Source organism: Taurulus bubalis, assembly GCF_910589615.1.
Source record: "Taurulus bubalis genome assembly, chromosome: 6".
Lineage (NCBI taxonomy): Eukaryota > Metazoa > Chordata > Actinopteri > Perciformes > Cottidae > Taurulus > Taurulus bubalis.
In genome coordinates, this window is record NC_136594.1 from 4,438,706 (window position 1) to 4,460,605 (window position 21,900).

The window sequence follows — 21,900 nt, forward strand, 5'->3', positions numbered from 1 at the left end:
ACGTCTTGATTACCAGTGTTGGGGGTAACGAGTTACAAAGTAACGGATTACAGTAACGATATTACTATTATAGGTAATGAAGTAAAGTAACGCATTACACTCAAAATATTGGTAACTACACTACTTTACTAGACCTCAGGAACGCGCTTTCCTGCGTTACCCAAGACATTTTTACCAGTCCGAAAAGTTTTCTTTTAGTGGCGCGAGTCACACGACACTTCCTGCATGAACAGTAGCAACAAGCTGCTAGCTAGCGCTGCTGCTGCTACTGCCCGCGTCCCCTCTGCCCAAGTCGGGTGTCGAGCCTGGTCCCGATACCTTTGGTGGTTTTCGGGGAGCTAGCGGAAGTAAACGGAGAGCTAGCGGAAGTTAGCGGGGAAGTGACGGAGCGCTAGCAGGAGCCCCAGCCGGCTACAGCGGGGAGCTAACGGGGACTCTGACTGAAGGTAGTAGCGGCTCGTAACCCGACGTTTACGGTAGATTGTTCATGCAGGAAGTGTCGTGTGACTCACGCTATTATTAGTGGAAATGATATTAATAATAATACATTATTATTGAAAATTGAAAATAAAGTGATGAAAGGGCCATGATGTTTGTCCATGTATCTTTGCGGTTAATTTGGACATTTGCTTCAAAAAATGGAAAGTAACTAGTAGTGAAGTTGCTTTTCAAATGCAGTAACTAGTAAAGTAATCTAGTTGCCATTTTCATAAGTAACTAGTAACGTGTAACTAGTTACTTTTTCTGAGTAACTACCCCAACACTGTTGATTACAAACGAATGCGAAACATCTGAAAGTTGCATTTAAGACCATGAACTATATGGCAGAGAATGTGTAAAAGAAACTAATCAAGCTCTTCTCTTTTTCTGCTGTGACTCAGGCTTGATCTGCCCCCTAGTGGATCTTATTTTTTTTATGGCATTGTCGCATTAGCAATAAAAAAAAGAGTAAATCTGTGCATATCTTTCATATGGAGTTATAGTCCGGTGAACCTCGATGAACAAACGTTTGCTGTTGACCGACATGAAGTCGACTTAACAGTTCTGACCTTTTTGGTAAACGGCAAAAGCTCTTACAGCCTCGATGCCGTTTGACTCCATCCATTATTATTTAAACATGTCCAGAGTAACTACTGCTCCATTACAGGGCTTTTCTTTCAGACTGGTATGACACAGCAGTCAATATGTTTCTTTAATAAACGGTTTGAACCTCCAATCCAAGGTAGCTCACATGCTAATCGGCAGTTAGCTTCGAGAGCTATTAGGACCAAAGCTTTAATTCTCAGGATACACAGAAAGTTAAAATGCAAGTATGTGATGAAATGCTGCTTGTGCTGCAGCTGCTTGTGTTTGTAAAAGAAATACTTTACAAATGTTTGAAACTCAAAATCTTTTCTTGCGTTTCATTCACACCAGACTAGAGTTAGTTCAGAGTAAGTTCTGGATTTAGTACTAAAGTTAGTTTATACTTTGAGTCCCGGCCCCTAAAAGGTCTTCAAGGAATGTGCCTAATTTTGTTCCTTGGAAAGTTTTGGGCGCCAAAAGCAAACTTGTTTTTGCAACTAAAAAGTTTCTAAATCTGATATCAAGACAGATTTTTAGAGTTAAGTTTCCTGACACTGACATAAAAAAAAAACAAAGATATTTTAAGTATTAAATGCAATGTGCCCTGCATATCTTTCCTGTTATAGTGAAAAACTATCAGAATTGATTAAATGTTAAATTTTTCCTGGAACTCACGATCAGTAGAAACATACCACAGATTTAAGAACAAAGGTCAAAGATTCAGTTCCAACCAGGTCGGAGGCTGTTCTGCCAAAACTGTAAAGTTTTCCCGTGAACTAAATCTCCCGAGTTTCTCCGCCAAGAACAAAGCGCCCAACTATCAGGACTGCAGAGGGTCTAAAACGCTCTGGATTTGGTTAAAAAGAAAGGCCACTGTGAACAGACGTTAATTTCCCTGCAGTGTGAGGACGGCTGTTCCGTGGCTCCCTCACCCTGCAGTGAAAACATCATCCATTACCTCAGTGACAGGCCCCCCAGGGACCCCAGGGCCCGGCTCTCTGTGGGGGTCGCCTTTATTGACCTCTCACCCTCCCACCCCCACCCTACACACACACACACACACAAAAAATGTCCAGCATGTGGTCACATACATCACGGAGCAGCCTTTCTTCCCTGACAGCGTAAATGAGCGTCCGTCAGATAATGAAGCGAGGAGGCGAGGCCAATCAGAGGACAGATGGAGGGAAAGATTTCAAGCTGTCGGAGAAAAAAACACATGATTAGGAAAGAAGACACAGTTTAAAGTCACCTTCAACTCAACAAAAAACATTTTTTACCTCTTGTAAATAAGTGCTTTCTGATTTTTACCTTTTTTAATTGTCTTATATCAGAGGTGGACAACTCTGGACCAGTGCTGACATGTTTGTTAAATGCTTACTCTCACTTACACTCTCACTCTAAATGAGATGTAATTACAGCCTCTTAACAGGTTTATTGGGACACTAAACGGCAACACCTTCCCCACATGCAGCGTGAAATAGTGTGTTTGCAGGTGATGAAGAATTCTGGGTGATTCTGCAAATGCTTTGTTCATTGAAGCCAGTTGTCTCTGGTGGGCTTTGTTGCACTTCTGAATTGTTTAATTGCCAAAGACGTTGAACAATGGAGGAATTTGACTCTGTGAAATGTGCATTAAACATCAGTGCAATAAAAATATAATAAAAACAAAAACATGCATATGGTAAATAACAAACAGATAAGAGTACTTTAAAACGAGTGTATATGTTTTAAATAAAATAAACCAGATAAATTAAGGTCAGCAAAAACAAGATTGTGGCTTTGGCAATTAAATAGTTGTTCGGCAAAACGTAAGAGTTTTAAAGCTACTACGAGGAATATTTTTGTGTTGAGTTTGGCGGTCCCTGTGGACAAAGGTGGTATTGTTTCCGTTCTTTCATTTCTGGTTCTCCCATGTCTCCCTTCCCTCCAGCGGGCTCAGCAATATCCAAAATATTGAGGCATCCGCATTAAATTGAGACTGTTTCATAACCAGTTAAAAGTTAATTTGTTCTGCTTGAATTGGTAATCTGTGCACTACTAAATGAAACTCGTAAACCTCACAACCCGATATTACACCATTTAGATAAGCTCTACCTTCCCAGTGAGACGGGCAGTACGACTGATCCCAGACCAGCCTCTGAGCTCTGCCGGTGCTCGTCCAGGCTGCTCCCCGCTAACAGGATTATCATTTCATAACGAGCAGGTGGCTTCAGATTTAAAAACCCTGCGTGGAAACTCTGAAATTACCCCGGGAGGTCGGAGCGGCCCTGAACCGCGCGCCATGTGTTTTTACTCTCGCCTCCCAGGATTCTGCGGCTTCGAAAACACTGAAATTGTTTTCCGCGCCGCCTGTGACGGCCGGGATTTCATGTGACTTGATGAGCAATGAGAGCCGGATGGTTCTGACCCAGCTGTGTGTGTGTGTGTGTTGTCCAGGTTTAAACAATCTGTGCCGTCATTTGCTTTGTCTCGTCCTTGTTCTGCAGTCGGGACCATTACAGCTCCTCCCCGGAGGGAGCTGCGACTCTGTGGCCGAGAAGGCGATGAAACGACCTCATGATTATCGCTCTTTGTGGCAAATTAGAGGCAGTTTAGGCCAATTACCTGCTATCAGATCACAGGGGAAACGCTGCAGTATTGGCAGAGGGGACGGTCGGAGCGGAGGGAAGACGACATCAAACACTTTCCCTCCTCGCCACAGAGAGACATGTGGCGAGTCTTCTGGTGTCGGCCCGAGGCCGTTTGATGAAAGCAATAAAAGCGTTGGAGGGTTTGTGGTGAAACAGGAAGTGGAGGAATCTTCCAGCTTCCTGTGCCGCTAATATCTTCTCCTCGTCTGTGTTTCGCGTGTCGGCTCGGCTGCAGAAATATATCAACACTTTAGATTGTTAATCACACATTTACAAACTGCGCTTTCATTACTTCAGACCCCTGAAGGAACGGGTATCCAACGCCTTAAAGTACTTAGAGGAAGTACTTCAAGGAAAAATACAGTTTTAAGCAGGATTTAGCAGTAAAATGTTCTGCTGTTGGATTTAGCTTCAGGTCATGTTTACTAGTGATTGTGTTTAGCGGAAACATGGCAGTTTTCTACATTATTTTCTACTTTTTACAGCCAATGTGATTTGAGATTGAACATAAAATCAGAATTTGCATTAGTAGATGATCAGTAATTCTAAGAACGAGAGTCAGATTCACCGAACTCTGTTTACTGACGTTAAAGTTGTCATGAATGGCTCGTTTTAACTTGAACGCTAGCTGTTCGCGAAGAGGTGCGTTTTTTTTAAAGTATATTTGATTGTTTGCACAATCGACACAGCGCAAAACTAACACATCGTCCCAGACGAAGAAGAAGAAACGTCAGGACTTAGAAATCGGCTGACATAAGGTTGCAAAAAGCAACATGGCGATGGCCGTAAACCAAGATGGCGGTAACGAACGTGAGGCTTCAAAACGTCAGTCCAGAAACCAACAGATTGGGTCACGATGACTACGTCCACTTCTTATATACAGTCTATGGTTAAAACCAAAGAGAACATTTTAAATATCTATTAAATCACTTGGAAGAATAAAGAGGTTGCCAAATATTTCCATTTAGAAATGTAGAAAGACCCACATCTCTGCTTTCCTGTTCTTACGGCCATTTTGGACTCTCCGCTCTGCCCTCTGCAGAGTTTAACGAGTCTGAACTCTTGAGCAGCGATGCATGTTACATCAGTGTGAAAAGAAGAAGAAAAAAAAGCGGCGCTATCTGGGTCAGGGACGGGCAGCGCCGGGCCGCCGAGGACCTGCAGCAGCTGGTTTCACATGAAGGAGCTCTCACTGGCTGTCAGCCGGTCGCACTGACACATAATTTATTGTTCAACAGCTTCACAAGAACTTTTCTCTGCACTACAGGTGGCGAGAGTGCATTCAGATGAGTTGTTAATAAACCGCCATTGGTCAAATCGCAATCTTAACACATTTTACCTAAACCTGTCCCGTCTTAAAAACAAGAATAAATGTGTTATTGTGGAAATGGGTGACTTCTTTGAGTCATGCGACTCCAGTGGGTTTTATAGAATGAAATTCCCTCTTTTTGCCGCAAGTAGTTTTGTTTCTGTGGAAAATAAACCCGCCAACAACGAGCCAACATATGGCTGCCAGGAGGACTCGATTTAACTCGAGCTCAGACTGCTGAAGCCTCTTATTGAGGAGGACGGTCCATTTCTCAGTGACGCCACATCATGATGGAATAACTGCAGTGTGGACAGGAGGGACGCTCACATTCAGTGATGATTTACTCGCATTATGTATTAATCTCACCATTATTTCTCTTGATTACGTTCATACAGTGTGACAAAATAGCGGAAAAGGGAGATTTAGCGGCATCTGGTGGTCGTCATTTTACGAAAAAGTTACTCGGCGTTCTTTGTGCGTTTCCCTACGAGTGCACCGGCCGCCGGTGCACACCGTCTTTTAAAAATAAACTTCAGTCTTCACAGGAAACGACTTGGTTACGTTCAGGCGCCAAAAGTATTTGAAAAAGGTCGTCGTTTGGGTTCAAATAACTGCGAAATCGCAGTAAACGTCAACATTGACCTCATTTCACACGGGGAACAAACAGCGGTCTAATGATGAAAGGATGCTAGTTGTTAAGAGTATAATTGTGTGTGTATATATATATATATATATTTTAGTTTTTCTCCATGGGGACAATAGAGAGAGTGTTTTCTTTAACTCCGCCTCCCAGCCCTCAGTCCAGCCTCGTTGTCATTCACATGAACATAATAGCTTTTGTTTGTCTATTAGTGAATGTTGCAGCTTCTAGGACCTAATTATTCAGATGAGGGTTAAATTAAGTGGTTTTACCCCTAAAAAAAGCTGATTAACAGACGTCACTGTCTCAATGTAAGTTGATTAGGAAGTTGTTATTCCACCGTTTTGGCCACGATGTAAAAAGTTGCTCACGAAGCCTGACGCTCGTCCCGGGGGCTTTGGTTAGCGCAGCCGCTCTGATTGCTAATTTATCCCGAACACTTGGAGGAGAACGCACAAAAATAACTTTGCTGAATGAGGATACTTTGAATCAATACCTACAACATAACATTTGAAAGCATAATAAACACACACACATGCAGACTGCGGGGGTTGGAGCTGAGCAGCCTCGGGCCTGTTCTGATCCGCTACTGTGAGAGAAACAAGCCTGAACGAACCCCCAACACACACACACACACACACACACACACACACGCACTAATTAACGGGGCGCCCTCTCCACTTGGCTTCCCTCTCTAATTGGCTCACCATTTCTTCCCATTAATTATGCTCCATTTCATATCCCCTTAATGAGTCGAGCCCCGCCTCCCTTCTTAAACGCTAATTAGCAGCTTTCAGGCTCTCACTAAAAAAAAAAAAAAAAACGGGAGAAGAAACAACCCCGTGATGTTTTGCAGTGTGTTGACGCCTCCGTGTTTTGTCCCTCTGCAGCACCCGTACCCGTCGGAGGAGCAGAAGAAGCAGCTGGCTCAGGACACCGGCCTCACCATCCTGCAGGTCAACAACTGGTGAGTCGGCGACGTTGTTGTGTGTTTGAACCCCGCCGAGGAAACATAATGACGTGCATTCAATCCTGTGGGGTTGCCTCTTCTCTAAATATCCCCCAATTACAGTGACAGAGGGGAGGAGGCGGTTAATTGGAGATTTAATTGGCGCTCGGAGGCTGGAGGTAGAGACCTGTAGGTGTGGTCTGTTTACATCTCAGAAATGGAAACATCAACAAATTACACTGTTGGGGATTTAACCACACGGTTTAATCCGCCTAAACTTAAAGGCGGGGTTGGTAATCTTCCTTTTAAAAGCATTTTTTATCTTTTTATATTCAGACACATTTTAATGCGCCGACAAAAAGAGGAAAAGTAATCCGATGCCCGTCTTGGCAGTGAGAACGAACACCAGGCATGCTGGTTGTTTGCGTTCAGGATGATCGTTTTTGGGGGAGTGGCTTCAGAGGGAGGGAGTGGCTTCAGAGGGAGGGAGTGGCTTCAGAGGAAGGGAGTGGCTTCAGAGGGAGGGAGTGGCTTCAGAGGGAGGGAGTGGCTTCAGAGGAAGGGAGTGGCTTCAGAGGAAGGGAGTGGCTTCAGAGGGAGGGAGTGGCTTCAGAGGGAGGGAGTGGCTTCAGAGGGAGGGAGTGGCTTCAGAGGAGGGAGTGGCTTCAGAGGAAGGGAGTGGCTTCAGAGGGAGGGAGTGGCTTCAGAGGAGGGAGTGGCCTCAGAAGAGGCCCGACAGGACGGGGTGTCAGTTTTGGCGACTTCCTCGCTAGATTTAGCCGTATTGGGGAAAAGTTAGCAACACTGAGTGTTTTATGTTTATGTATGTTTTAAAGGACTGATATTTTTTCAAGTTTTAGCCAATTAAAGCCATTTCCACTGTGTTTTCTTTTCAACGTTTTGTGAGCTTCTCCAGGAAGCTTTCAGGGAACCCGCATTGCAAATTCAGAACCTGGTTCCAGTTTTAATTGTTGTGGACGTAAAGAAAGACCCTGACCTTCCTGACCAACCTCCAACACAAGCATCACTTCTTCCTCATTGGCTCCTCGAAGTCGGAGGCGATTTTGTGAATTCAAAAAGGTTCTGGGAAATTATTTGATTTGTTGACATCGCAGAGGACTCGTCAACAAATGATTTGGAGAGGAAAATTTAAACCGCACTTGATCAATCTTGTGAAACAAAAAGAGGAATTTAAGTATTCAGATTTTACATCCACATGTATTTTTGCATGATTTATAAACAGCAGAAGAGTTGACTCAGTCTAATAATCTGAGGCCTTTTTCTGTATCATGACATCATTTTTAAAATTATTTTTTATATCATTTAGAATCACTTTTTTTTTCTGAATGAATCTGGCAAGTTTCAGAAACATCAGAAGGATTCTTAACGGCTGCTTTTAACTCTTCAAGAGGAGAAACGATTCCAAACTCGCTTGAACGTAATTTTCTTTGCAATTTTTTTTCATCTCACAGAATCAAAAACGCACAAATTTAAATATTTCTCATGAATTCAGACTGAGTGGAAACACCTTCAGACTTGTTAAACAGCCGGTCCTGATGTGATGTGTGTGTGTGTATACCGATGCCATTAGCCCGACCCGCTCTCTCTGAATATTTGGCAGTTGCCGTGGTTACGCCTCTGGAGCCGCTCGCAGTGTTTTCCCTGATTCTGCAGATTCAGAGTGAACGAGCTAGCAGAGACGGAGGCTGTAAACGAAGCTTTGATCCGACCGCCGCTTTATACTGGGGATCACACGGGGTGTGTGTGTGTGTGTGTGCGCTCTTAACTGGTTGATATGGCATTGGTTAATTTTCACTGTAATTTAGATATTCTGCTTGAATTTTACAGATGACGTCTTCCCCTCCTCTCATTATTTTCTTGGGTTCCTCTTTTATTCTCTTTTCCTTGTTTTACCCTCCTTTCCTTTCATCTCCTCCCCCTGTTTCCTTCCCTTGCTCCCTTATATTTCCCCTCCTCTCCTTGTTTCCACCTTTCTACTTTTTTTTTTTACTTCCCTTGCTTCCTTTCATCTCTTTTCCTTGTTTACTTCCCTTGCTTACTTGTATTTCCTCTCCTTGTTTCCTCTCCTTTCCTCATCCTCCTCACCTTTATCTGAACATAAAGAAATTAAAAGGTAAATGAATTGAATCATGTTCATATACATTTTTGGTCTTCATTTTTTCTTCATATTTGTTGATTTGTGTGTGTGTGTGTGTGTGTGTGTGTGTGTGTGTGTGTGTGTGTGTGTGTGTGTGTGTGTGTGTGTGAGGGGTGCAGTATGGTGTAAATGGCATTTTCATGGCAAACAGCTGGACTGGTTTATTTAAACACACCATTGTGGAGGGAGGAGAGGGAGAGAGGAGAGGGAGGGAGGGGTGGCGTACTGACCTGAGAGTGACACCCAGGGTGGGCGGGGCTTATTGACTGTTTTACAAGCAGTGTGTCAGCGTGTGTGTGTGTGTGTGTGTTTGGTGATTGTGGTTGTGTAGCAGCTTTGTTTAAAACCTCAGGAGAGAAGACTGACTGTATAGAGAGGAGCAAACACCCTCTTCCTCCTCCTCCTCCTCCTCCTCCTGCAACCAGAGGGTTCTGTTTTAGTTTCCCAGTGTAATATATTTAACTGGGAAATTAATGCCAAAAGATTTAGTCGTGAGGTCGATGTTTGCCGCCTCAGAGGAGGAACAGAAAAGAAAATATAAAGTCCAAAGATGGTAGCATGAACACAATGTTTATTTAATCCTATCAAGATTCAGTGCAACTTTTCGATCACAGATCTATGGGAATGAAAAATGATTGTGGGAAAAAAAAACTGTGTGGAATCCACCGTGAATGACGATGCCGACGTTGCTTTAAATTTGTGTTTTTGTGTCTGTTATTTGTGTTTTAATGTGAGAAACCAGCCCAGTATCATGAAATAGTCACAAAATACAATCTGTTGTTGTTTTTTCGTGTCCTTCAGGGTGAAAATAAGTCAATAAAGTTCCTTTTTCGTGGCGGACAAACACATTAAAACGATCCATGTGACTAAGCAACAGTTGGAGCAATGACGAGGTGTTTAATATCCAAAAAGAAGATTTTTTTTGGTAGGGGGGTTGGAGGTGGAAGGGTCCAACAAACGAGACGAATGGACTGTTTGAGCAACGTCTTCACCAGAGGAGAGATTTTAAATCTTAACAGAACCATCCAGGACAAATAAAGGTTAAATAAATACAAGAAATTACTAAGGAAAAAAAAAAAGAGACCTGATACAAACGGTATTGGGTGCCGTGTCGCAGTTTATGGGCCGTCTGGCTGCAGAAGAATGAGCCTCAGTGTGTTATTGGGGGACTAATGGTCAATGTCTTTTTGTGTGTGTGTGTGCGTGTGTGTGTGTGTGTGTGTGTGTGTGTGTGTGTGTGTGTGTGTGTTTATGGGTTGACAGCTGTAAACTCAGTCTCACGGTGTGAAGGGGTCATGAATGGGTGAAGCTCTCGACTCTTTAATGGAGGTTAAAAACAGAGGGTCACATGGTTCTCTTCTCCTTTTGTTTCCACCTAAACTTTAGCAACTTTGTAATTGTTCTTCTAGCAAATGAATAATCCAACGAATATGAAAATAATAAACACACACTGAGTTTGAATCAAACTAAATTGTCATCCCGGGAATGAATCGTTTTAAAATCACATCCCTCGTCATGAACAAGTCAACTGGTAATTTCTCCTTTTGAATTTTTCGCCTGTCTCATCTGAAGGATTTGTGAAGAGTATTAACATAAAAAACAAACATTTAAAACACAAGTTAGTGCAACAGATGTTTTCTTCATTAGTCTTCCTTCTTTTAATTATCTTGTGACATTGTTCAGTCTTTACAAAAGGAACCAGCATCTCTTCTCTCCGGCCCAACGGGTTCTTCTCTCCTTATTTAAAGGTACTTTGTATATTTAGTCTCAAACAGTTAAAGCCTCACGCGGCGCTGAGGGAGGACATTCTTTGCGTCTTGTCAGAAACTCCGGCGAGACCCGATAATGTCAAACATTTTAGTGAAAGTTGTTCCGCTTCCTGTTGGAGCTGATCCTCCTAAACTCTTCTGTATTTCACCCTCCTCCTCCTCTTCCTCCTCCTCCTGCTAGCCTTTTTTTTTTTACTCCCTGAAAAGGCTGCTCTGGCTTTTGTTTTCCTGAAAAGGAAACAGGGTCGCCCCCCCACTTCTTTTTTTGGTACCCCCCCTCTCCTCCCTCTTTTTCCGAACAAGTTGAAATGGAACTATCCCTCCCCCGGGGTGAGGAGGTGGGGTGAGGGTGTGGAGGTGGTTGTAGGGGACATAAATCAAGTGGGAAACCACAGAGCTTTCACTCCGGGGCGGGTCAGGAGGGGTCGACAGGCGATTCAGAAGGCTTTAAGCTGAGGAAGACCAGAGCGCTCCTCTGCGGAGGGGAGGAATATGGGGGAGTTAAAGGAGGGAGTGGGGGGGTCACAGAAGGTGCCAGGTCATGGGTCACGCATACCAGGATGATGGCTTTCAAGAGTGTACTTAGAAGGGGACATGTATGAATGCACCGCTGCTGCGGCCCCCGACGCCTGCAGCCATCACAGACCGGTTTCAGTGCGGTTCACACTTTTCTGTCGTAACTTGGTTAAGAAATACTGTACAAACCCTCCTGTGTTAACCGTGGAATAACACTTCAACCACAACAGAACGTGTACTGAAGTGGTACCAAATATAGCTGGGTATCCATTGGCTAGCAGATGGCCAAGCTAACAGCTTCATTGGATTTGGCAAATGTATTAGCTTTAGCTGCTAAAGCTGACTTTTAGCTAACGGGTGTCTGAATTCAAGCGGCTGAAATTAAATGAAACACTTTTAGCTGCTAGCCCGAATGTTTTTGCTCATTGAAACCAAACTGCGTTGGCCGATGAGGTAAACAGGGACGTAGTTGGAGCTGTTGCTCTACAGCTTTGGTTTTGTTTTCAAGTTAGCTGCTAAACTGAACTGTTGAATTTAGGAAATCAAACTGCATTAGAATGAATGTTCCAACGTTTTAGCTGTTGGTCTAACATCCTGGTTTCAAAATGAACCACAGGATAATAACTCCTGGCTAATAAAAAACCTTTTTAGTTATTAACGTGAACTCTAAGCTTACTGAAACCAAACTGCATTAACTGGCGAGACCAAAATATTAGCGTTTTAAGCTAAACCTTCGGCTATGTTTAACTTTTAGCTGCTAAAGCTGACTTCTAGCTAACGGGTGTCTGAATTCAAGCGGCTAAAATGAAATGAAACGCTTTTAGCTGCTAGCCCGAATGTTTTTGCTCATTGAAACCAAACTGCGTTGGCCGATGAGGTAAACAGGGACGTAGTTGGAGCTGTTGCTCTACAGCTTTGGTTTTGTTTTCAAGTTAGCTGCTTACTGAACTGTTGAATTTAGGAAATCAAACTGCATTAGAATGAATGAATGTTCCAAAATGAACCACAGGATTCCTGGCTAATAAAAACACTTTTTAGTTATTAACGTGAACTCTATGCTTACTGAAACCAAACTGCAATAACTGACGAGTTTAAAATGTTAGTGTTGTAAACTAAACCTTCGGATATGTTTAAAGTTTAGCTGCTAAAGTAAAGCTGTTGGCGATAGATAACCAAACCAGTTTAGTGACTAAACCATTGGTTTCCTTTGCTTCTTGGTTTTAATCATGTCGCTACAAAATTAGTTATTTTTGTTTTAAAAAACAATGACTTTTTTATCATTGTATGTTCCCCAAATTGTTGAAAAAAAATGTCTTCCCCCAAAATGTTTTCTTCCCAATATAACAATCTAGGTGAGATAATTATGTATCTTTCTTTTTGGACCTGACGGCAATATTTTAGCAACTGGATTTTCCTCTGTGCTGATAGATCCGGACGTTGAAGCTCAAATACGCTTTTAATGTTCCAGGTGGTCGATAAAGCACTTTTCATCTCTATGTTGTGATTTGCACCTTTTTTTTCTTCCCGTCACGTTAAAGAAACGGGAAATAAATCCTGTGAGAGAAACTTGTGATATTTCTGTGTGCAGCGAGGCGTTCAATGTCCCACAGTGAACCAGAGTTTCTCTGCAGCCTTCCAGACTGCTGCTGCTCCTCATTTCTAAACCTTCTCCTCCCTCCTTCTGTTTCTCAGGTTCATCAATGCGAGGCGGCGGATCGTTCAGCCCATGATCGACCAGTCCAACAGAGCAGGCAAGTTTTTATACTTTTATATTTACTCTCCGGTCCAGATCTGCATCTGCCATCAACATCTAGACCTAAGAGTAACACGGTGTAATTTTGATGCTTTGCTTTTGATGATGAAATCTCATAATCTTTCGATTTAAATCATTCACATGCTTAAAAAAAAAGAGCTATTGCCGGCCTTCTGTTCAACCTATTTTTATTCGTCAAAGCTTTATTTCTCCATAATGCATAATGCATGGTGATGCTGTGGCCAGTGAATAGTTGTACAGTCTTGACATTTGAGATTTAACAGTTTGTCTGTGGGGGAAAAAGCAAATCAAGCCCTGAAAGTGTAAACAACAATAGACGCTGTGATTTTGGAAGCTTCGCGTGTCGATAAATTAGCCGTTTGGCAGAAAAACTCTCGAGTCTCAGATCTCAAGAGTTGTATTTCTGTAACAGTTCTGGCTACGGTGGTCACATAAAAATAAAAAAAGATTGAAATGCGTCCCACATGGCCCGCTGATGAACTGCATTGTGGAACCGCTGGTGGTTTTGTTCACTCGGGGGGGGGGGACCTACCTCACGTGATTGATGAGCTTTGCTTTAATGATATCGTAACACAGATGCATTCTTCAACCTTTTGTCTGTGGTTTCAAGTCCAAAATGCAGCCTTGTGTTTCTTCTCAAGATGGTTTGGTGTCGTCCAATCAGAAAGGGTCAGACATACACAACCATGCAGAAGAACCGAGTGACGGTCTGAGGGAATGCCCTAATTTTGGTCCACTTGTTGGTGATGCCAGTGTGTGTTTTGGATACCTTGATAGCAAAGAGGAAATGTGCCTCCATGATAGATTGGTTTGAACGTTTTTTTCCGGGCTTATGTGATCCAATAACTCGGATAATGTGCTGATAAAAAGATTTTTCCAATGTGCCACGATTTACATTAGCTTTAGATTTAGGGTAAGATATACCATTAAGTAGAGAAAAGGGGGTTTATTCAAATTTGTGAAATCAGAATTTGACGTCTTCATGAGCAAACCGGGACACTCCAAACACCTGATCATAACTGGAATACTAAGTGCATGTAAACACACTCCTGCAGCCTGAATTTGAGCAGTAAGACGCACTAAAAAGCCTCACTGGTGAAACTCCCCCCTGCTCACTCTGTCTTTTGCTCTCTTGGCTCCTCGGTGTGTTAAAGCGAAACAGAGAAGCTTAAACTCCAGGATTGAATGGCCTCTAAACCCCAGCAGGATTAGCTCCAGACAAAGACGCTAATCGCTTTGACTGACCACTCCATTGAACATTTTAACCTGGGATTAAAACAAATAGGAGCCGGGCTAAAGCGGGGCTAAAGTACCGCTAGCCTTTTGGCCCCTGAGCTTTGTTAGCATTTACCCCGCAGCTGACTTCCACACAAAAGCGGCGATGCACGGCTGAATGAGGGCGATGAGAAACTGTTAAAGACCTGGATCCTGGGAATGTGACTATGTAGATTGATTGAAAAAAAAAACTTCCCTCCCGTGCCCTTAGGATGAAACTTTATGGAGCTAATTTCCCCCGCGAGGATGAATGCATTTCATTTTCAGTCATCTCATCATTGATTAATGACCGCCTCCCTCCTCCTCTTCTCCTCCCTCTGAAGATCAGACGCCGGATGAAAAAGAGGGAAATAAACTACAGCATAAACAAGTTTAGACAAAACAGAAGAGATTTTTTTCAGACTTTATGCTGAACTTAAATCTGAAACCAATATAAAACATAAACTACAGCATTTTAAGATGATAGTCTGTGAAAACTGTAAACGTGCAGCATTTTTTGGAGTCTATAGAAATGACTCTACTTGACATGAGTAGATCTCTAGTTTCAAGTCTTCTTCAATACAGCATGATGTTCATTTAGTAAATGATGGTCATTAGTGTATGCTTGAGGGCGGGGCTTACTGTGATTGACAGGGCGCTACAGCGTTGTCCAGTCTGGGAGTTGTCGTATAGTTTTTGCATTCTTTTATTGTGTGTTTTCACTTCATGAAAGTGAGTTGTATCGCTCGGTTGCAAAAAGACAAGATGGCGACGGACGAAATGACGAACTCAAAGGCTTCAAAATGACCAACGGTTGACTTCACAGTGACTACGTCCATTTCTTATAAACAGTCTACAGGTCAGGGGTCACCAAAGTCATTGTTGTTCATCCTCAGGGGAGCAGGAATAGCAACAGTAACGTTAAAGTAAATGTGGCCATGATGGCCGATCTCTCTCCACGAAGGAGTAGCATGTGATAGACGGCAGCTGTCAGACCGTCCTTAGCCTCGCAGTGTGAGTGTTAGTGATGTCATCACTGTGGGACAGCAGGCAGCCAGATAATTAAAATGAATAATCCCCCCCCCCCTGTCCACAGTGGGCCATACAGGACCGTACGGCCCAGATGGTCAGCCAATGGGAAGCTTCGTTATGGACGGACAGACACACATGGGAATCAGACCACCTGGTAAACACACACACACACACACACACACCCACACACAATTCAACCTCATACCTTATGTTGTTGTGGACTGTTGGGATTCAGTTGAATATTGGGTGCATTTTAATATTTCTTATTTCAAAGGTATTTAACTGAGTTATTGAAATACGATTGGAATACAATAAAAAGTGTAAAGCTGCACCAACAAACTATTGATGTGTTTTTACCACCGGTGGGACAAACCGGGGCGGAGGAAGTATTCAGATCATTTACCTCAGTAAAATTATTAATACTACACGGTGAAAATACTACGTAGGTAAAAGTCCTACATTCACCTTAAAAGTAGGTACTTAAATATCAAAGTAATAGTACTCATAGTGCAGTAAAATGTCTTTATATAATGTTTAATCTACATCAATGCATCATATTGAAGCCCATGAAAGGCTTTTAAAATACTTTATTCATCTGAAGAAGTAAGAGGATTTTATCAACACATGAAGGAAACAATTCATCCTTCAGTTTGTCACAAACATCCAACAACTAGTCGAAATATATAAAGTACAATTAAAAGGAAATACGACAGTTAAGTACAAATACCTTGTATTTTGTGCTTGAACTTGACTTGACGGCTGGGATGTTTTGACATGATCGGGTCCAGACCTTCTTACCGGTCACATCCCTTCACTTCATATTTAAACACACGTCACTTTAACATACACTTTACATTAATGTTATCCGTTTGTCCGAGCACTTTATCTTATACTTAATTTAATATCTATTGCACTGTTGTTGTCTTTTGTGTAAACACTCCTGGTAAATAAACGGATTCTGATTCTGATGGTGTGTGTGTGTGTGTGTGTGTGTGTGTGTGTGTGTGTGTGTGTGTGTGTGTGTGTGTGTGTGTGTGTGTGTGTGTGTGTGTGTGTGTGTGTGTGTGTGTGTTGCTCCTGCAGGTCCTATCGGCGGTGTGGGGATGGGCGTGGAGGGCCAGTGGCACTACATGTAGCACCACCACCACCACGCTGCAGCCAGAGGACACGCCCAGTGTCCCGCCCAAACCGCCGTGAGTCCCCCGAGTCACGTGTCTTTAACCCCGAGAGTCGCGTGTCTTTAACCGCGCGAGTCACGTGTCTTTAACCGCGCGAGTCGCATGTCTTTAACCGCGCGAGTCGCGTGTCTTTAACCGCGCGAGTCGCGTGTCTTTAACCGCGCGAGTCGCGTGTCTTTAACCGCGCGAGTCGCGTGCCTTTAACCGCGCGAGTCTTTAACCGCGCGAGTCGCGCGTGTCTTTAACCGCGCGTGTCTTTAACCGCGCGAGTCGCGCGTGTCTTTAACCGCGCGTGTCTTTAACCGCGCGTGTCTTTAACCGCGCGTGTCTTTAACCGCGCGAGTCTTTAACCGCGCGAGTCTTTAACCGCGCGAGTCTTTAACCGCGCGAGTCGCGCGTGTCTTTAACCGCGCGTGTCTTTAACCGCGCGAGTCGCGCGTGTCTTTAACCGCGCGTGTCTTTAACCGCGCGTGTCTTTAACCGCGCGAGTCTTTAACCGCGCGAGTCTTTAACCGCGCGAGTCTTTAACCGCGCGAGTCTTTGACCGCGCGAGTCTTTAACCGCGCGAGTCTTTAACCGCGCGAGTCTTTAACCGCGCGAGTCTTTAACCGCGCGAGTCTTTAACCGCGCGAGTCTTTAACCGCGCGAGTCTTTAACCGCGCGAGTCGTGTGTCTTTAACTGCGCGAGTCGCGTGTCTTTAACTGCGCGAGTCGCGTGCCTTTAACCGCGCGTGCCTTTAACCGCGCGAGTCTTTAACCGCGCGAGTCTTTAACCGCGCGAGTCTTTAACCGCGCGAGTCTTTAACCGCGCGAGTCTTTAACCGCGCGAGTCTTTAACCGCGCGAGTCGCGTGCCTTTAACCGCGCGTGCCTTTAACCGCGCGTGCCTTTAACCGCGCGAGTCTTTAACCGCGCGAGTCGCGCGTGTCTTTAACCGCGCGAGTCGCGCGTGTCTTTAACCGCGCGAGTCGCGCGTGTCTTTAACCGCGCGAGTCTTTAACCGCGCGAGTCTTTAACCGCGCGAGTCGCGCGTGTCTTTAACCGCGCGAGTCTTTAACCGCGCGAGTCTTTAACCGCGCGAGTCGCGCGTGTCTTTAGCCGCGCGAGTCGCGCGTGTCTTTAACCGCGCGAGTCTTTAACCGCGCGAGTCGCGCGTGTCTTTAACCGCGCGTGTCTTTAACCGCGCGAGTCTTTAACCACGCGAGTCGCGCGTGTCTTTAACCGCGCGAGTCTTTAACCGCGCGAGTCTTTAACCGCGCGAGTCGCGCGTGTCTTTAACCGCGCGAGTCTTTAACCGCGCGAGTCTTTAACCGCGCGAGTCGCGCGTGTCTTTAGCCGCGCGAGTCGCGCGTGTCTTTAACCGCGCGAGTCTTTAACCGCGCGAGTCTTTAACCGCGCGAGTCGCGCGTGTCTTTAACCGCGCGTGTCTTTAACCGCGCGAGTCTTTAACCACGCGAGTCGCGCGTGTCTTTAACCGCGCGAGTCTTTAACCACGCGAGTCGCGCGTGTCTTTAACCGCGCGTGTCTTTAACCGCGCGTGTCTTTAACCGCGCGTGTCTTTAACCGCGCGTGTCTTTAACCGCGCGAGTCTTTAACCGCGCGAGTCTTTAACCGCGCGAGTCTTTAACCGCGCGAGTCTTTAACCGCGCGAGTCTTTAACCGCGCGAGTCTTTAACCGCGCGAGTCTTTAACCGCGCGAGTCTTTAACCGCGCGAGTCTTTAACCGCGCGAGTCTTTAACCGCGCGTGTCTTTAACCGCGCGTGTCTTTAACCGCGCGTGTCTTTAACCGCGCGTGTCTTTTACCGCGCGTGTCTTTTACCGCGCGTGTCTTTTACCGCGCGAGTCTTTAACCGCGCGCGTCTTTAACCGCGCGCGTCTTTTACCGCGCGCGTCTTTAACCGCGCGAGTCGCGCGCGTCTTTAACCGCGCGAGTCGCGTGCGCCTTTAACCGCGTCACTCTTATGTTTGTTGTCCAGGTTTAGAATGATCTCAGCATCTCTTAGATCTCTGTCTCCAAGGCAACACGATGGATGTGGTGGAGTTTGTGGCGCTCTTAGCGTTTAAAAATGACATTACTCAGGGTGTGTGTGTGTGTGTGTGTGTGTGTGTGTGTGTGTCTCGTCTGGTTTACGTCAAAACTCGCTCAAAAAAAAAAAGGATTTTTGTTGATTCATGAGCTTCAAGTTTTCAGCATTTATTAAATGGAGAACGACCGTAATGCAGCCACAGACATTCAGTTTGTAATACTGCAAATATATAAATATTGCAATACTTTCATCAGTTGGCTCAGTCACCTTTTGTGTTTGAAAGATAGTGACTAAACATTCATTCATTTCAATTAAAATCTTCAAGAATGACACCTAAATACGTCAATATATTTAAAAAAAAATATCAATGCTATCATCAATCATCGTGAAAGCACGATATTATTGTAGATAAATGTCCATAAATCAACTTTAAACATGTAAATCAGCCATTCTTTAAGCATCAAAAGCAGTAAAGTAGTAATGTTGTCCGCCTCCATGCTTAGTATAAACTCAGGGAGACTTTTAAGGCGCCAGTTCACCAAAATGTAAAGAAATATAGAGATAAAGTGACTCACTGCCTCCAGCTGAGCACTCTCACTGTCAGACCCTTTAGTGGCAGTTCTGGAGCTTTCGGTCACATCACATGATCTCTCTCATATTTAAATGTCTATCTTTCTATGTATTTGATGACTTCTCGTCCGAGACGGCTTAAAGGAACAACAATAGACTTCAAGTGGCAGAGCACTGTAAAAAAATGGACAAAAACAAGACGTCAAAACATCTCTCTCATCCTCTCCGGTCCTCTCGGCTCCTCCTCGCTAATTAAAGCCATTTCCATCTGATTTAAAGGTCAATTAATCCTCTGAGATCCTCTCCACATTCGCTCTAACGAACTGATCATTAGCGAGAGACGCAGAACGCTCTCATCTCTTTATTTGATTACACGGAGTCCAATTACTCCGTAAGCAGTTTTCATTATTAAGCTGGAGTTGAGGAGGAGGAGGAGGAGGAGGAGGAGGAGGAGGAGGAGGAGGGGCAGTGGAGGAGAGATTAAGAGGATGTTAATGTGTAGAGAGGAAGTGTAGAGGAGGTAGAGATGGGGGAGGAAGAGGAGGAGGAGGAGGAGAGGTTTCCCTAAAATGTGGTCAGTCAGACGGCAACATCACTCAGACCGAAGACAATTAAAGAGTCTTCAGAAGAAGCGTTTCTTTCTTCCCTCGGCCATTTTGAGCTTCTGGCTCCCGGGAAACAATACACCTGTCAGCTGGGATCTGATGCAACCATGCATGCAGCCGAGACACACACACACACACACACACACACACACACACACACACACACACACGAGGAAATGACCACTCCATAATCAATTTGGCCTCTTTTCCCTCATTAGCTTTTTCTGGAAAATTATTCCGAACTGGAGCCTCAATCTTTGACCCCCTTTTTTTTTTAACACATTTTAAAACGGCTAAAAATGTTTTTTTAATCTTCAATTGAGTAGATTTGCTCACATGTGTGAAGTAAAAAACATGATGAATAAACCAGTAAAGCCATAATAAGAAACGTAACAAAAACTAAATGTAATGGTGGAAACTCAGGAGCTTCTAGAACAAATATTTACATCCTATTTATTATTGACATGTCTTTTTGCAGCCCAGCTTGATCCTCGCTGTTAACCTGTTGGTGGACTTTGCATACATTTGGGATTTACACTTAATATTTCCACTATTTCCCACTTTGCATTGCAGCAGCTGCTGCACAGCGGTTTCCCCCTCGGGATCCAGGAAGCTCTTTCTTATCTTCATGAAAAGTCATGGAATATTAAAATGGTTATTTCCAGGCTTGGGAAAGTCCTTGAAAAAAAAAAATCCCCAAAAGTTTAGTAAAAGTCATGTAAATGTGTTATATTCATGTGTTCATGACGTTCATTTACGCTGAGTTTGAAATAATGAATATGCTTTTAAAACTCAAACTATTGTCTCATTCATTTGTGTCATTTAAGGTTTACTGTATGCTTTGTGTTCTCATTGTTAGTTTAAATACTACATTTACTCACTTTTTACTGTTTACACCCAGATTTCACTAAATGTTTGTCATGGACATTTGTTGTAGCCCTTTAAGCCCTAACCCTTAATCCTATTTATTGTTTGAGTTGTGTTTAGAGGTTTTACATCGGGATTATATATTATTGTAGCCCTGATTTTTATGTTTAATTTGATACCTAACATGTTTGTTTTTTTGGGGGGGAGGGATTTATACCATGATTTTTTTCTTGATTTTCCTGATATAACTTTTATATTTACCCTAGGCTTAACAGGTTAGTCATGAAACCCATTGATCACAATGTGTATGAACCCTGTCTCTTGTGTTTCACGACCTGCGATGAATGTTTCCGGACCGTTTCCGGTGACTTTCATCGACTAGGACGTTGCTATCTTTCTCACCGACAACAAGAATGAAAAAACGACAAGAAACGCTTCTCCTCTTCAGCTCAGTTGTTTCTCTTTGACCGGACTTCCTGTTGACGCGCCGCCATCTGTTTCTCCTCCGCAGGACTCCATCAGCCGGTCCGCAGGCCTCGGAGCAGGACCTCCGGGCGACTACCTGTAAGGAGAAACACCTGACGGCCGCCGAGAGACGCCGCGTGGCTTGAAATCCAACACACACACACACAAACACAAGCGGGGGACAGACGGAGACCCTGGAGGGAATAACGAGCAGCTGCGTGTCCTCAGTGACGTGGCGTCTCTGGATTTGATCGTTTTCCCGTGACGTCGGCAGCCTCCGACCTCCGACCTCCTCTCTGGACGACAACTACGGAAGCCTGAAGTGGACATTTTGACACCGGCGGAGCTTCCAACTTCCTCTTTTTCCTCTCCAGCAGTTGAACTCGTATCGACTCGAAGCTGATGTCTGTATTTCCCCCCCGGAGGCGTTGGTTTGAAACGCGTCTTCCAAGAGGCCGAAGCTCTGAAAAGATGGACGGCAGAGGTCACATGACCGAGAGACGAGTCGCCACAAGAGCTCTGCTGCCGCCTTTTTTGTTGTTGTTGTTGTTTTTGCATAATATACTGTTTTAAAGGAAAGGACTTTTACTGTTTCACGTTTCACACTGTGTGTGTTTGTCTTTTTTTTTTTTCATAGACTTCTATCTTCCCTCGAGTCCCACAAACCTTTTGAGTTCCAAAATAATAATACAAATAAAAAAAGTGATGCAAATGTGTTCCTCGATTCGTGGAAGTATTTCATTATGAGGTTCTCCTGGTGCTGAGGGGAGGAGTTATGGGTACAAGTACCTGTATTTCCAGTTGTTTTTTTACCTTTTACCCGACAACATTTGTGACTGTATACTTTAGGGGACTCATGTTTTATATTAAAAAACATAATCCAATGTCATCTTTCAAGTGACGCTTTCTTTTTTACGGGTCTTTCTACTTTTCTGCTCATTTCCTGGAAGAATTTCAAAATAATTTTCCACCAGAGACGATTAATTATTACGACATTTCCTGGAATGGGTCAAATGATTTGATCTTTTATTTATAAGGGAAGAGCGTGTGGTCAGTGAAGTTTGGTAAACACTTCGTAACGTGCAAATAATC

At 44.0% G+C, this 21,900-nt stretch overlaps 1 protein-coding gene across 1 annotated transcript in view; it reads left to right on the forward strand.

Annotated features, from left to right (window-relative positions):
• Nucleotides 1-21,400, forward strand: part of meis1a (Meis homeobox 1 a) — a gene marked incomplete at its 5' end in the record, with an annotated part of 43,112 nt that extends 21,712 nt beyond the window's left edge. Inside the window, 5 exons of the mRNA XM_079219926.1 lie at nt 6,535-6,611; nt 12,729-12,787; nt 15,161-15,250; nt 16,180-16,289; nt 20,855-21,400. Coding sequence (XP_079076052.1) covers nt 6,535-6,611; nt 12,729-12,787; nt 15,161-15,250; nt 16,180-16,232 — 279 coding nt within the window. The 3' untranslated portion in view covers nt 16,233-16,289; nt 20,855-21,400. The remainder of the gene's footprint in view (nt 1-6,534; nt 6,612-12,728; nt 12,788-15,160; nt 15,251-16,179; nt 16,290-20,854) is intronic.
• Between the last annotated feature and the right edge of the window lie 500 nt (nt 21,401-21,900).